General features: G+C 35.8%; 1 protein-coding gene across 1 annotated transcript; it reads right to left on the minus strand.

The window, feature by feature from the left end:
* Nucleotides 1-1,039: 1,039 nt before the first annotated feature.
* LOC306638505 (uncharacterized protein) lies at nt 1,040-15,607 on the minus strand (the record flags this gene model as incomplete). Its single annotated transcript, XM_079101748.1, has 3 exons — nt 1,040-1,992; nt 4,096-4,151; nt 14,667-15,607. The coding sequence occupies 3 exons, from the start codon at nt 15,605-15,607 to the stop codon at nt 1,040-1,042; spliced, it is 1,950 nt and encodes a 649-aa protein (XP_078957874.1).
* Nucleotides 15,608-17,076: the final 1,469 nt, after the last annotated feature.

Consider the following 17,076-nt stretch of genomic DNA (forward strand, 5'->3'; position numbering starts at 1 on the left):
AATCAAAATTATTTTCAAGTTTAAAGAAATGGAAATACATAAACACATTGTATGCTTGTATCAAATTATCACACATTTTCTAGAAATATGTAGAATTAAAATTTTAGGATAAATCATAAACTTGTATACTTTGAAGAAATTAAAATACAGAGATTAGAATGAAAACAGCATATATTGCCAACACCTTTCTTGACAATATTTTCCAAAATATCTAGTGTCAATCTCTGCATTATATTCCTGTAACACCAGGATTATAACTTTGTGTATGAAAGGCAGAGCCTGGTCCCTTTCTGATGGCCATAAACATATAAGAAAGAGATGGGCATGTTGAAAACTGGCAGAGGCATCATCAGATATTCTAGCTGTCCAGGAAGATTAATGGAGTATTTTTATTCTTATGAAAATATGACACCAAACATGAGGAATTCATGTGATTTTCCAAATGGTAAAGTAAGATTTAGCTGTTTTGCTGCCTTTGTTCATTCACATTCTTTTCGTATACTTAACTTTTTACCATGAACATTAAAACTGAAGTATTATACCTCTTCAATCTTAATATGCTAAGTAATATGAACAAAAGGTTTTATTTGAAGTGTCTTACAAAAATAAAGTATGTACCTCAACTCTAGTATGATCTATTAAGGTGTGTCAGTGAGGGAAGGAATAAAACAAACACTTACAAAATATTTACAATTTCTTATTTTATTCTTTAAAATGTGTGATGAGCACTATTCTGAAAAATGATTAATTTTATTTAAGAAAAAATTGAGGACATCTTCTATTAAGTAAAATAAGTTTACAATATCAATTATGGCACATAAATCTATAGTCTCAAGAGAACTATTTTATACCCCCAAAATGAACATGTTTTTTCCATAAAAATTTCTGACAACCTTAAAAACCTATGTTGCTCATTGGAAAATCCACATACTGAAAGTTTTTCATCATGTACAATTACTACAGCTGAGGGAAATCTTACTACAATGAAATAATCACACATGGCTTTCCCGAAAGGAGCATCTCCTCATTGAAATTAAGTCTACATTTCTCTGCCACCTCGCGTTCGTTTTCCAGTCCACAGTTTCTTCATGGCGTTTTTCATCTCTGCATTTCTCAGAGTGTAGATTAAGGGGTTCAACATAGGGGTGATAATAGTGTAAAACACAGTCAAGGATTTATCAATGGGTAAGGTAGAAGGAGGTCTCACATACATAAAAATGCAGGGAACGAAGAAGAGGACCACCACGGTGATGTGCGAGCCACAGGTGGACAAGGCTTTGCGCCTCCCCTCCTGACTGAGATTCTTCAAGGAGTGCAGGATGACGCCGTAGGAGATGAGCAAAAGAACAAAGATGACCACACAGATTGCCCCATCGTTGGCGACCACTGTCAGGCCAATAGCATAGGTGTCAGTGCAGGCAAGTTTTAATAAGGGGTACATGTCACAGATGAAGTGGTCGATGATGTTGGGACCACAGAAGGGAAGGTTGTAAACAAAGAGGAGTTGAACTACCGCATGCACAAAGCCCCCGACCCAGGCCAACAGCAGCAGCAGAACACACACCCGTTGGTTCATGATGGTCAGATAATGCAGTGGTTTGCAGATGGCCACGTAACGGTCATAGGCCATGACCACCAGGAGTAAAATCTCAGCACCACCAAATAAGTGTCCTATGAAAAGCTGGGTCATACAAGCCTGGAAGGAAATAGTCTTCTTCTCATACAGTAAGTCTATAATCATATTCGGCGTAACCGTAGTAGAATACACAGCATCCATAAATGATAAGTAGCCAAGAAAGAAGTACATAGGAGCATCCAAGGTCGGGCTGACCACCACAGTCACAACAATGAGTAGGTTGCCTGCCATTGTCACCATGTAGATGACCAAGAACACCACAAATAATATTCTCTGACCCTGGAGGCTCTGAGTGAGCCCTAAGAGAACAAATTCAGTCACATTGTTCCTTTGCGCCATATGTCCTTCTGGATGTCCTTATTTCACTGATTGGAACAAAATTATCTGCAAATATAGTTATTACTAGTGACTTTAGGAAAGTTTAGGATAATTTGCTTGTGTATTACATAAATAGGCATTATGACTCACTATGTTTCAGAGCTGTCAGATGTTAAAATTACAAGACTGATTAAAACATATTGCATAACCTCAGAGATCTTATACACTAATGAAAAGAGGAATAAGAAATTAAAGGCAGATGTGGGAAATGATTATTCAATACACAGGTCTTCCACAATTAGATTTCCACCTGTAGTTATTAAAATTGCACATATGGTTAATACTCTAAGTAAAAATAAAATAAAAATGGATTAAAGGTCTAACATAAACTTAAACAAGCTTTACTTTACATTTATTTTCAAGTTAATAAAAGAGAGATGCCTTTGTACATTCTAGGGTTAGAAAAATCTCTGTGGACTACGGAGGGAGCTCATCAATAGAGTGCTTGCTCAGCATGCATGAGACCCTGGGTTCAAACTCAGTCCCATAAAAAAGGAAGGAAGGAAGGAAGGAAGGAAGGAAGGAAGGAAGGAAGGAAGGAAGGAAGGAAGGAAGGAAGGAAGGAAGGAAGGAAGGAAGGAAGGAAGGAAGGAAGGAAGGAAGGAAGGAAGGAGGGAAGGAAGGAAGGAGGAAAGGAAGAGAGGGAAAAGAGCAATTTTCTCAAATAATAAAGTTCCAAATAAACACATTTGACAAAATCAAAAATTTTCAATAATTTAGCAAAGGATATCATTAAAGCCAATAGACAAAATCTACTTGGAGCCAAGATGTACATTTTAAAAGACATACATAGAGGTAATATCTAAAATAGACAAAGGACTCTAAGTAATTAATACATAAATGACAAATCAATAGCAATGTAGAGCAAGGATATAAACAAGTGATTAAAGGAAAAAATACGTTTATATGGCCACAAAACAGGATAAGATGCTGAAATTCAACTCTTAACAAAAAATAAAAAATTAAAATAAACAGGCATTAATTTATAACCATCAGACTGACAAAAAAGTAGCTGGTAAAAATGAAAAGGGAATTTTCTTAAACTGCTAGTGAAACATAAATTGTATAACATTTTTGGACATAATTTGACAAGCTTTATTGAAAGTGAAAATATATGTACCTTTTATCTCAGTAATTACACTTCTATTCCATAAAATCTATCTCATAAAAATTAAATCCCTAGTACATAAGGACATTTGCATGGCAGGTTTTGAGGTGTTATTTATAATGGCTTTTTCAAAAAAACCTTTCAAATTCAAAGTGAAGGCTATTAAAGAAATGCTTGAATAAAATAGAACTTCTATTAAATGGAAAACAGTCTCTTAAAATAATAATTATAGCTATTGATAATTCTTGAAGACATTTTCCCGAGTGATTGTTGAGTAAGAAATAAATAAGCATAGAATTATTTATAATAAGATCTTGTTATAAAGTAGTAATAAAAATATCATACATCATCCACTTATAAATGTCTATGGTTATATGAGCTTGGAAAACCATGGAGGGATATGTGATTTGTAGCAAACGTGCTTTACATCTGTGCTACTGATGCAGGGAGAAGCAAGGGACTGAGTGTGAAGGGATGAAAATGACAGGAGAGGAGAATCCAACCCAGAGAGAGAGTCAGAGAGAGGGAGAGAGAGACTGCACACACACACACACACACACACACACACACACTCCTACATAAGTACAATCAATATTCACTAGCCCAGTTATCTCCTAAAATAATTCTAGTCATGACGATCAGTGCTCAGAATCCTCTCTTGAGGGTCACTTCCCTCCGACTGCAGAGTCTGCCCGGCTGGCTCCTCATAAACATGGATCGCCTGTGTTCCTAACCACGGCCCCTCTCTCTGCACAGGCCACAGATCTGGTCTCGGTTACCATTCTTCAGTACACTGCTCCTGCCATTTGCACCTCATCTCCTGTACCATCGGCTTTCCTGCCTATTCTACGTAACTCTTTCAGCCTATTTAAGAAACATCCGGATCCGTGGAGGCCCCCACCTCTTTCAGGCAAGCACTCCACATCAGGGGCCTGTGTACACACCCCTTTGCTTTACTGAGTTCAATAATCACCTTCAGTCTTGTCAGCAGAGCTGCCATTCCTCTGATCTAAAGTAACGGCTTGCTGACTTAAGTTTTAAAACGGGTTCTTTAAAGTCACTTATTTAATTTCTACAGATGCTACATCATCCTCTAATTTTTGGCATACTTAGAAAATAATTCAGTTGATCTTATGAAGAGATTTCTGACCACCTACCGGTATATTAAAATATCTCCCAAATGGTTACAATTGAAATTAGTTTCTAAGAACATTGCAGTTAGAGAAGAAAAGTTTATTCTGGGATTTTATAACATTAAAATATCCAAAAATGATATTATAAATTTGAGTCAAGCCACATATATTTTAGCAATCACAAAGGACCCCTAATATGACAGATTATTAAAATTAAATAGGAAAATTTTGAAAGTTTTGAATCTGTGTGTTCCTACATCCCCAATCTACTGCTGTATACTTAAAGCTAAGTTCAGAAGGTTACAGATAAATACACTTCCTGCACTACCTGTATAAGCAGTCATTCCCTCCAAGGTCTGGATTGTGGTGCCTTCTCCTTGGTCCTACATGATAACAGTTTCACATGTACCATCTGTGAACCTTGAGATGCATCCACATGACCAAGTCTTCCCGTGCTTGCAGGAAATATGACTAAATATTTTCAGAAAAAAAAGTCCTGCATTTTAAATTGTTGACATTTCTAAAATGAATATCATGAATGCTGTTATTGGGCTCAGTGATAGAGCACTTGCCTTGCATGTGTGAGGCACTGGGTTTGATTCTCAGCACCGCATATAAATAAATGAATAAAGGTCCATCAACAACCAAAAAAAATTTTTTTTAAAAAAAGATGCCACTATTTCAAGATATCTGAATCTTGACAATGGACAAAGAAACCCCAAACCTTCATTGTTGGCAAAATTATTCAAAATTAAAAAAAAAAAAAAAAAAATTATTGAATAAGCATTTAGAGGTTAAAAAAGATGAATTTTGTGAAAGAATCACATATTTTAAGATAAATATTTGCAATTTGTGTTTTATAGCAATACAAGTGAAATAATGAAATACCTTTAAAACATTTTGATTTTGTCAGGGATACTAGTCTGTTTTCATACAGCATAACTGAGTTTTGGGTTGTCTAAAGAATGAAGAATAATTTTAATCCCTGTTTTATCATGTTTTTATTTTATCATTTCAATTTAAAAAGCAGTCAGGTGAATACTGATGTAGACTACACTCTCTGAGGTAAGGGCAGAGGTCTGAGTGCTTTAGATTTGAACCACAGCAGATATTGTCCAATCATGCAAGAGCGGCCTCTCCGAGGGTGACTTTTCTCTAATTAAATTCATTGGGACCTTCAACATAATTCTTAGTGTAGACTCTACATCTCCAGAGATGCCACAAAAATAATAACTATACAGAATAAGATTTACAGAAACATGGTCTCTGGGGAAAAGATCCTAAATGAACAACTTGAGATCAAATCACCAAAAAGAGTGAGTCTAGTGTGGACAGAAATGAAATCATACAAACTTTCCTACGAAAATCATGACCTAAATAGATGAATTCAGTGAATATACAGTTTAACTTCTGGGTTTTCAGTTGACCTCTGAACCCACAATCAGAAGGTGAGGGAAACTGATTTCAGAACAAGACAAGTCACTGAAAAGCCCATTCGAGTGCACATGAAGCAAGGTTCACCCCCAAGAAAAAACTCACATTTATCACATAGTTTCAATTGAGCCAATTGTTAAAACGTGTATTAGTACAGGATCTGGGAATGAGGAAACAGGTGTAAGATGACTCTAAATATCTCTCTGTGTTCAAAGAATGTTCACCAAAATAGACTGGGGCATATCGCCCATTGATAAATATTTCCAAGTACTTCCCTCATATAGAACATACATCTGATAATAAGGAACTTAACTAGTTATTGATCAAAACACATAACTAAATTTTCCCTAATCATTTACAAATTCAGCAACCCAAGTGAATTTGAAACACAATAATCTAACTGCAGGTAGAAGAGTGAGCACCACTGAAGTCCAGGGAGAGAGTGGGGAGAGAGAGGAGGTTGGTGGGGAGACAGAAGAGGTTTGGGGGAACTGGGGAGTAAAATTGACCCGTTTTGCTTTTATGTTTGTGCAATTACACCACAACAAAACTCACCATTCTGTGTAATTCAGCAACTATAAATTAAAAAATAATCTAACTGTAAATCTCACTGGAATATATTTTACAGTTATAAAAACCTGTGTAGAAATGTTAATTTGCACTGGGTAGTAGTCATATTTTAACCAGTACTATCGGTAATTTTTTTCTGTTTTTAAATTTTCAACTCTACTGATGGATAATTGACAAATAGGAATCACATATACTTCAAGTATACAACTGGATTTTTTGATATTTGTATGCATTGTGAAAAGATCACCACAACTAAGCTAATCACCTCAGAGTGTTATTATTTTCTTTCACTTATTTTTGTGGTTAGAACACTAGAAATCTATCCTTTTAGAAAATTTTAAGTATACAAAATAATCTTGCTAACTATAGCTACCATGCTGTATATTATTTATCTCATGCACTGGAACTCTGTAGCCTTTACCACAACCTACGAAGCACCAAGGCTTCCTTAGAGCCTTTCAGATCTCCTTTATTCCCCAGGCCCTAACAATAGCACTCTGCTCTCTGCCTTTATGTGTTTGGCATTTTATATTCTACATTTAAGTTAGATGGGCATTAGATGTTTTTCTGTCTCTGACTTGCATAATGTCCTCTGTGTACACATGTGTAGTCACAAATGACAAATTATCTTCACAATTTAAGGATAAATTACATGATGTGTATGTATTATATATTTCTGTATCCATTTATTTAGCAACGGACATGCTGGTGTTTTCATGTGCAGATTATTGTGCAATGATCACGGAATTGCAGATCTCTTTGGCATCCATGTTTTGTTCCCTTTGCATAAATATCTGGAAGGAGGATTGCTGGAGGATATATTAGTTCTATTTTTAACTTTCTCAGGAACTTCCATATTATTTTCCACAATGATTGATTTCCGATCACATTGCATGAGGATTTCTTTTATCCACATTCTCAACAACATTTGCTTTATTTTCTTCTTCATACTAACTCTTTTAATGGATGTGAGGTGATATTTCCTTGCAGTTTTGAGTTTGATTTCCTTTGATAATGTTGACATTGACCTCTGTTTCATATACCCTCTGGTCATTTATATGTTTTCTTTTGAAAATACCTATGGAAATAATTTCTTTTTCCTCTCATTTTTTTCCTATTCTCTTCCTCCTACCCTTTTGTTTCTGTTTCTTTGATGGATTTTTTTTCTTGCTATTACGTTTTATGAGTTCTTGGTTTAAGAAAAATGTTTTGGTATTCTTCTCTTACCAGATTTATGGAATAAGGGGAAAATAGTACTAACAGGGATGCTTATTGCAATAAAATCCTACAGAAGAAGAGGAAGATGAAAGCAAAGAAGTAGGAGAAGGAGAAGAAATGGAGTAGGAGGAGGAGGAGGAGGAGAAAAAGAAAAAGAACATATCACTCAAAAGCAGAATAAATAAAATAAAGATTAGAACAGTGATAAATCAAATATTGAATTTTAAAATAACAGGAAAATTGATAAAGCAAAAATTTGATTTTTCATAAAATCAAACAAAATTGACAAAACCCTCAACTAGACTACGAAAAAAAAGGGTAAAGTTCAAATAGATAAAATCAGAATAGAAAGAAGACACATTATGATAGAAACCTCAGAAATTATAAGGATCAGAAGGGATTATTCTAAAACATTACGCCAACAAATTAGATAACATCAAAGAAATTGCAACAGTAATCCCACAATTATGTATAATTATAATGCAACAATTAAAATAAAAATTAAAAAAGAAATGGATATGGTGCTAGAAACACAATACCTATGTGGACTGAATTCAGATGAAATAGCCTAAACAGACTGATAATAAATAAGAAGGTTGAATGAGGATTCAAAAAACTTTTGAAAAGAAGAGGACCAGACTTGCTATAGGACTAGTATGTTCAGACCTCAAAATACTGATGATAGAAATCAAAATAGTCAAAATATGCAGTGAAATGTGTCATAGCCATGAATTGGAAGACTCATCGGGACCTCAGATCTCCTCTAATTGATCTATAGCTTCAAAGTCATTCAAAAAATAACCCACTGATATTCTTTGTAGAAAGCAGCAAGTTTTTTTCAGAAATTTCTATGGAAAGACAAAAGAACTAAAATAGCTAAAGTCAGTTCGAAACAGGTCTTAGTTGAAGGACTTGCACCAAGGGATTTCTACATGTAACATGAACTGTGCATTGTAGAAAGGATGTACATATAGATCAATGAGACAGGATAGCCAGAAGCAGACCCACGCATTGGATGACTTTTGACAAAAGTGCAGACAATTCAATAGAGAAATACAAGGCTTTCAACAAACGATGGGGAGGTAATTGGATATTCATCTGCATAAAGTGAACTTTGATCAGTACCTCAGCACAAACAAGTTAACCCCAAATGGCTAATGGACTTTAATGTTACACCTAAAATTATAAAACTTTTGAAGGACGACATGAAAGAAAAATATTATGTCTTCAGATTAGGCAATGTTTTCCTGAATGTGGAAATAAACCCACAATCAATGAAAGAAAAAAATGATACATTGTACTCTACAAAAAAAAGACAGATTCTACTGTTCAGACATTTTTAAGAGTATGAAAGTCAACACAGAGATATGTGCAAATCATAAATCTGATAAAGGACGTGTTTGTAGAATATATGATAAACTCCCAATTTTCAATAGTAGTAAATGACTCAACATAAAATGAGCAAAGAATAAAAGCAACATTTAACCTAGGAAGATACATAAGTGACAATTAAGCATGTGAAAAAGTGCTCAATATTCTTAGTTATTCAAAAATGAAAATTAAAAGCAAAACAAGATATCACTACAAACCAGTAAGAATGACTACAATTTAAAAGCCTTAACAATACCATTTTCTGACAAAGTTGGAGAGAACCTTACCTGAAAATATTATTTCTTGCTAACTGGGAAATGAAAGTCTGCTCTTCAGAAAATAGTTTGGCAGTTCCTTATGAACTTAAACATCATACACTTACCAAAAAACTCAGGTCTTCAACTCCTAGGTATTTGCCCAAGTGTAATAAAAATTTACATTTGAACAAAATGTATATACATATATATATTTATGTATGTATATCCACAATATATATATATGTATAGGTATGTATATATGTACAATTTTTCATAATTCCAAAAATCTAAAAACAACCCAAGTAACTCTAACTTGAAAAGGGTTTTAAAAAAAGATACATTTTAATATGAAAGAACTAACCAGTAATAAAATTAAATGGTCTACCATACCCAGTATAATGAATAAGTTATACCGTGAGAAAGAAGCCAGATTCCAAGACCACCTATTGCATGATTCATTCATAGCTATTTACATATGACATTCTGGGAAATGCAAAACGACACAGACAGAAACAGATCTGTGTTGCCAGGACATGGAGGAAAGGGAAATGTTGAATACAAAAGGTTACAGAGAAATAATTTAGGATGATGAAACAGTGGGCATTATTACCCTGATGGCTCCATGACTGTAATTATGTGTCAAAATCCATAGAACTGCAGACTAAAAGGGATGAGCTGTACACTAGGAATGCTGTAGAGTATTGAAAATGAAAAAATCCCTACTCTTAAACAACAAACACTAAGAAAATAGAAGAAAAGACCCCAATTACAAAACTAACATAAAAGACAAATTCCAAAAGAATGGATTTAAAAGAAATCTCATAGATATACATCAATAAAATATAAAGGACCAGTAACTATAAAAGAATACTTGTTAAATGAGAAGTCCTTCTTTGTGCAGGAGAATCTAAGTTCTCTAAAGTTATAAACTATTACTAAATCATTCTTTCTAAATCAAATTTCACTGAAACTACTATTGATAGATTTTTACTAGATACAAAATTTTAAGTTCATTTAAAACAAATATGCAAGAATAGTCATAATTATGATGAGGGAAAATGAGGATTATTGGATTTACCAAATGTCAAAGTATAGTTTATATCAGAAGATATACGTATGTGATGTATTTATACATCAGTGGAAGAGAATGGAATCCTGGATTGGATCCAAACACATGCAAGATGTTAGAATACAATAAAGTTACAATTTCAAAATAAAACAGTGGAAAAAATAATTATGCATATATACAATATTCACCTAGATAAAGTAATTGAAATCCAATCCCTAATTAAACTCCTTATATCAATATAAACTCTAGATGGCTCAAAAATTAGACATATAATACAAAATAACAAACACGTTCAAAAAATTATATGCCCACAATAGTGAAGAGGCCACATGACGTCACTTAGATGTGGAAATTTTTAAAAAGTGGTGAGGGGAGCAGAATGATGGTTGCCAGGGCTGAAATGAATGTGCGGTCAAAGAACACGACACTTCAGGAATAAGGAGGAGAATGTTCCAGAGATCCACTGGGCAGCATGCTCTCTGTAGTTACTAACAGTGGATTATTGTGTTCCTGAAATGACTCAAAGAAGAGGCTGCATGTGTTCCTACTACGAAAACAAGCTATGTGAGGTAATTCATGTCTAAACTATCTCAATTTAACCATTCTATAATGTAAACATGTTTCAAAGCAACATGCATACATCACTAATATGTGCAGTTTTCTCAATTTATTACATACATAAAGAGTCAGGCACTGTGGCCCATGCCTGTAATACCATCAATTCCGGAGACTGAGACAGGAGGATCACAAGTTCAAAGTCAGCCTCAGCAACTTAGAAAGTTCCTCTCTCAAAATAAAAAGGGATGGGGATTAGCTCAATGGTTAAGTGTCCCTGGGTTCAATCCCCAGTGCCAATAAATAAATAGATAAAAAATTAAGAAATACTGTTCATCAAATGAAATGAAAAAGGGTAAAAATGAAAACACACAAGTAGAGAAGACTGTATTACAAAAATAATTAAAGAATTAGTACACATGACACCTAGAGAACTGCAGTACTTTAATAATAATGGGAAAACAATGTACATAAAAGTTGGGAAAAGTCATAAAAACACATTTCATAGAACAATGAACACCTGACAGACATGATAAAATATGGCAACTTTGGTAGCAATCAGGAAAATGGGAAACAAGATGAACTCAGCCTTAAATAGGGATAGTTTGAGTTCTTCTTTTCCTATTCGTATTCCTTTAATTTCCTTGGTCTGTCTAATTGCTCTGGCTAGAGTCTCAAGAACGATATTGAATAGGAGTGGTGAAAGAGGGCATCCCTGTCTTGTTCCAGTTTTTAGGGGGAATGCTTTCAGTTTTTCACCGTTTAGAATGATATTAGCCATGGGCTTAGCATAGATGGCCTTTACAATGTTAAGGAATGATCCCACTATCCCTATTTTTTCTAGTGTTTTGAGCATGAAGGGGTGTTGTATTTTATCAAATGCTTTTTCTGCATCTATTGAAATAATCATGTGGTTCTTGACTTTAAGTCTATTGATATGGTGAATTACATTTATTGATTTCCGGATGTTGAACCAACCTTGCATCCCTGGGATAAAACCCACTTGATCGTGGTGCACTATCTTTTTAATATATTTTTGTATGCGATTTGCTAAAATTTTATTGAGAATTTTTGCGTCAATGTTCATTAATGATATCAGTCTGAAATTTTCTTTCCTCGATTTATCTCTGTCTGGCTTGGGTATCAGGGTAATATTGGTTTCATAGAATGAGTTTGGGAGGGTACTCTCCTCTTCTATTTCATGGAATACTTTGAGAAGTATTGGAATGAGCTCTTCTTTAAAGATTTTGTAGAACTCGGCTGAGAACCCATCTGGTCCCAGACTTTTCTTTGTTGGTAGGCTTTTGATGACCTCTTCTACTTCATTACTTGAAATTGATCTATTTAAATTTTGTATGTCCTCCTCGTTCAATTTAGGCAATTCATATGTCTCTAGAAACCTGTTGATGTCTTCGAAATTTTCTATTTGGTTAGAATATAGATTTTCAAAATAGCTTCTAATTATGTTTTGTATTTCAATCGTGTCTGTTGTGATATTTCCTTGTTCATTCCGAATTTTGGTGATTTGGGTTTTCTCTCGTCTTCTCTTTGTTAGAGTGGCTAAGGGTTTATCAATTTTGTTTATTTTTTCAAAGAACCAACTATTTATTTTGTCAATTTTTTGTATAGTTTCTTTTGTTTCAATTTCGTTGATTTCAGCTCTGAGTTTAACTATTTCCTGTCTTCTACTACTTTTGGTGTTGGTCTGTTCTTCTTTTTCTAGGGCTTTGAGCTGAAGTGTTAGGTTGTTTATTTGTTGATTTTTACTTCTTTTATTGAAGTATGATTATATACTTAGAGGAACCAGGAAATTCCACCAGAAAACTGTTAGAACTCATAAGTGAATTCAGTAAAGTGGCAGGTTACAAGATCAATGCTCATAAATCCAATGCATTTTTATACATAAGTGAGGAATCCTCAGAAAGAGAAATTATGAAAACTACCCCATTCACCATAGCATCGAAAAAAATAAAATACTTGGGAATCAATCTCACAAAAGAGGTAAAAGACCTCTACAATGAGAACTACAGAACACTAAAGAAAGAAATCGAAGAAAACCTTAGAAGATGGAAAGATCTTCCATGTTCTTGGATAGGCCGAATTAATATTGTCAAAATGGCCATACTACCAAAAGTGCTATACAGATTCAATGCAATCCCAATTAAAATCCCAATGACGTACCTTACAGAAATAGAGCAAGCAATCATGAAATTCATCTGGAAGAATAAGAAATCCAGAATAGCTAAAGCAATCCTTCGCAGGAAAAATGAAGCAGGGGGTATCGCAATACCCGAACTTCAACTTTATTACAAAGCAATAGTAACAAAGACGGCATGGTACTGGTACCAAAATAGACAGGTAGATCAATGGTACAGAATAGAGGACACGGACACAAACCCAAATAAATACAACTTTCTAATACTAGACAAAGGCGCCAAAAAATATGCAATGGAGAAAAGATAGCCTCCATATGCAACAGAAATGAAACTAAACCCATATCTCTCACCCTGCACAAAACTCAACTCAAAATGGATTAAGGACCTTGGAATCAGACCAGAGACTCTGCAGATTATAGAAGAAAAAGTAGGTCCCGATCTTCAACATGTCGGCCTAGGACCAGACTTCCTCAACAGGACTCCCATAGCACAAGAAATAAAAGCAAGAATCAATAACTGGGATAGATTCAAACTAAAAAGCTTTCTCTCAGCAAAGGAAACTATCAGTAATGTGAAGAAAGAGCCTACAGAGTGGGAGAATATCTTTGCCAATCATACTTCAGATAGAGCACTAATCTCCAGAATCTATAAAGAACTCAAAAAACTCTACACCAAGAATACAAATAATCCAATCGACAAATGGGCTAAGGAAATGAACAGACACTTCACAGAAGAAGATGTACAAGCAATCAATAAACATATGAAAAAATGTTCAACATCTCTAGTAATAAGAGAAATGCAAATCAAAACCACCCTAAGATTCCATCTCACCCCAATTAGAATGGCGATTATCAAAAATACAAGCAACAGGTGTTGGCGAGGATGTGGGGAGAAAGGTACACTCATACATTGCTGGTGGGGCTGCAAATTAGTGCAGCCACTCTGGAAAGCAGTGTGGAGATTCCTTAGAAAACTTGGAATGGACCCTCCATTTGACCCAGCTATCCCACTCCTTGGCCTATACCCAAAGGATCTAAAATCAGCATACTACAGAGATACAGCCACATCAATGTTCATAGCTGCTCAATTCACAATAGCCAGACTATGGAACCAACCTAGATGCCCTTCAATTGACGAGTGGATAAAGAAACTGTGGTATATATACACAATGGAATATTACTCAGCCATAAAGAATGACAAAATTATGGCATTTGCAGGCAAATGGATGAAATTGGAGAATATCATGCTAAGTGAGATAAGCCAATCTCAAAAAGACAAGGGACAAATGATATCGCTAATAAGTGGAGGATGACACATAATGGGGGGGAGGGAAGGGTTAGTGTTAGGGTTAGAGTTAGGGTTAGGGAGGGGGGCAAGTATGGAGGAAGAAAGTACTGTATAGAGGGTAAAGAGGGGTGGGAGGGGTGGGGGGAAGGGGAAAAAAAATAACAGAATGAATCAAACAACATTACTGTATGTGGATTTATGATTACACAAATGGTATGCCTTTGCGCCATGTACAAACAGAGAGGCAACATGTATCCCATTTGTTTACAATAAAATAAAAAAAAATTAAAAAAAATATTCAGCCAATGAATAAAATGTGTCTAGCATAGTTTAAATCTGTAATAGTCACCAATAAATTCTTATTGAATTGCAAGAACAGTATAACCTCAGGGGAGGTGATTTGGAAATTACCAACTTATTAAACTGCTGAAATAATAAAAAAAAAAAAAAGATGAACTCAGCCTTGTACTGAGAACATTCACAAAAACATTAACCATGTCATGAAGTCAGGTTTTCTATCTGTAGTTAACTTCTTACACCACAGTTTTTTCATAGCATTTTGCATCTCTGCATTTCTTAAAGTATATATTAAAGGATTCAACGTGGGAGTAACAATGGTATAAACTACAGTCATAGATTTATCAATGGGAAAGTTGGAAACAGGTCTAGCATACATAAAAATACAGGGAACAAAAATGAGGACGACCGCTGTGATGTGGGAGCTGCAGGTAGACAGGGCTTTGTGCCTCCCCTCCAGACTATGAGCTTTAAGAGAGTTCAAGATGATTCCATAGGAGATTAGGAGAAGCACAAACACCACCATGCAGATTGCTCCACCGCTGGTAACCACGGTGAGGCCTATAAAGGTGGTGTCAGTGCACGCAAGTCCCAGTAATGGGTACACATCACAGATGAAGTGGTCAATGACATTGGGACCACAGAAGGGGAGACGGGAAACAAAAACCAGTTGAATCGTAGAATGTACAAAACCTCCCGCCCAGGCCGCCACCAACAGAAGGAGGCAAACCTGCCGATTCATGATGCTCAAGTAGTGCAGTGGCTTACAGATGGCCACGTAGCTGTCACAGGCCATCACCACCAGGAGGAAGACCTCAGCACCCCCAAACAGGTGTTCTATGAAGAGCTGGCCCATGCATGCTGGGAAGGAAATTGTCTTCTTATCATAGAGTAAGTCTATAATCATCTTGGGTGAGATGGCACTGGAATAAAGAGCATCCATGAGTGACAGATAGGCAAGGAAGATGTACATGGGGGAGCCCAAGGAGGGGCTGGCAATGACAGTCACCACAATGAGCAGGTTGCCCACCATTGTCACAATGTAGATGAGTAAAAACAAGACAAATAATGCTTTTTGTCCATCAGGATCCTGAGCGAGGCCCAGGAGGACGAATTCTGTGACATTGTTCTGTCCCATTCACTCTCCCATGAGGCTTGTTTCAGAGGTGAGATCTCAGGCAACGGCACCTGCCATGGAACTGAACAGGATGTGAATCCCCTCTGTCATGGAGCACACCTTCATCTTTCTGTCTTCTGCAGTGGTGAACACACTGTGAACACTCAGTGAGCACTGTTCAGGTCCTCTTCCAAGGAGCCCAGTAGACCTTCCCTTGACAATTGTGTTTCCCTTTGGATGATTTTGATGGACTTACAAATAAGAGGTTCTATCTCAAGTTATCAGTGGATCTCTGCAGAGGAAGATAGACAAAGGCACCACCATCATTCAAACATTTAATTCCTCCTTCTGTCAAATGTTTCTTCTTGGCACAGAAGTCAGCGATGGCAAACAGGGAAAGGGTTTCTGCTTTCAAAGTCCTACTCTAGTAGTGGCAATAAACCTAAATATATAAACTAACAGAGTTAGCTCTTTAATTCATCAGTATTGTGGGGAGAAACTTTACAATGCATTGTGTGTAACACCAAAACTAGCACCTCTCTGGGGCGTCTAGTTCCGTGCCATGAGAGTGCACTGTTACACATCTATTACATGACTGTCCTGTATCTTCCCAAGCACTTTCAGTCTTCGTACCTCTCTCGCTAAATTTTAGGAGACTAGACCTGAAGTATATCAAATGACTACAAAATTATTAATCACTTTATTCCCTGCAGGAATTATTTCATCTGACTCTGCTTTTTAAAGAGGTGTAAGTCTGTTCATTTTATCCTTTCCTATATCAAATTCTTAACACATTTGCACACAGCATTTTGATATTCAGAATATTTTTTAACTGAACTGAACCAATCCTTGACTGTCCCCATCTACTGCAGGAGCTGCTGATAGGTTCCTTTAAGAACTCTTGGGGCAGGCTGCATAGTGAAGGAAGAGAAGACAGACACTAACAAGTGAGGTGAGAACAGTGTAGCAAGGCTAATTACATAATGCTTCTTAGGTACAAAGTGTGCTCCCAATAACGTCATGTCCAGATTCCAAAAGATAGCATTCTCAAGGGAAAATTCCATACTCAACATGAGAAGGCATGGATTTGTCAATTTCTAAATATAATTACAAATAGGTGTCAATTGGCACAGCAGAAAATAAAGGAATTGAACTGAATGATCTCAGCACCATTGCCTGTCCAACTATCTACAGCAATACTTGTGTATTAACCCTACCTTTTTCTATTCTGTTGACATTTCTTCTTTTGTAATATTTCCATAACCAAATAACAATTTCTGAGCTTAGTGCTGTTTCTCGAAAATGGCTAGGTAAATGGGATGTGATAACTACTGTGTTCAAATAATGACCCTAAATTCCTCATCCTTTGTATGCCTGACTAGGACCCAAGACATCCTTAGAGAGAGAGCACAACCCAGTGAATAATGTGGGTCCTAGAGCCACAGTACTTGGATTTCTGTATGTGTGAACTTGGACTACAGAATATACCT

This window comes from Sciurus vulgaris, assembly GCF_902686455.1.
Source record: "Sciurus vulgaris genome assembly, chromosome: 11".
Taxonomy (NCBI): domain Eukaryota; kingdom Metazoa; phylum Chordata; class Mammalia; order Rodentia; family Sciuridae; genus Sciurus; species Sciurus vulgaris.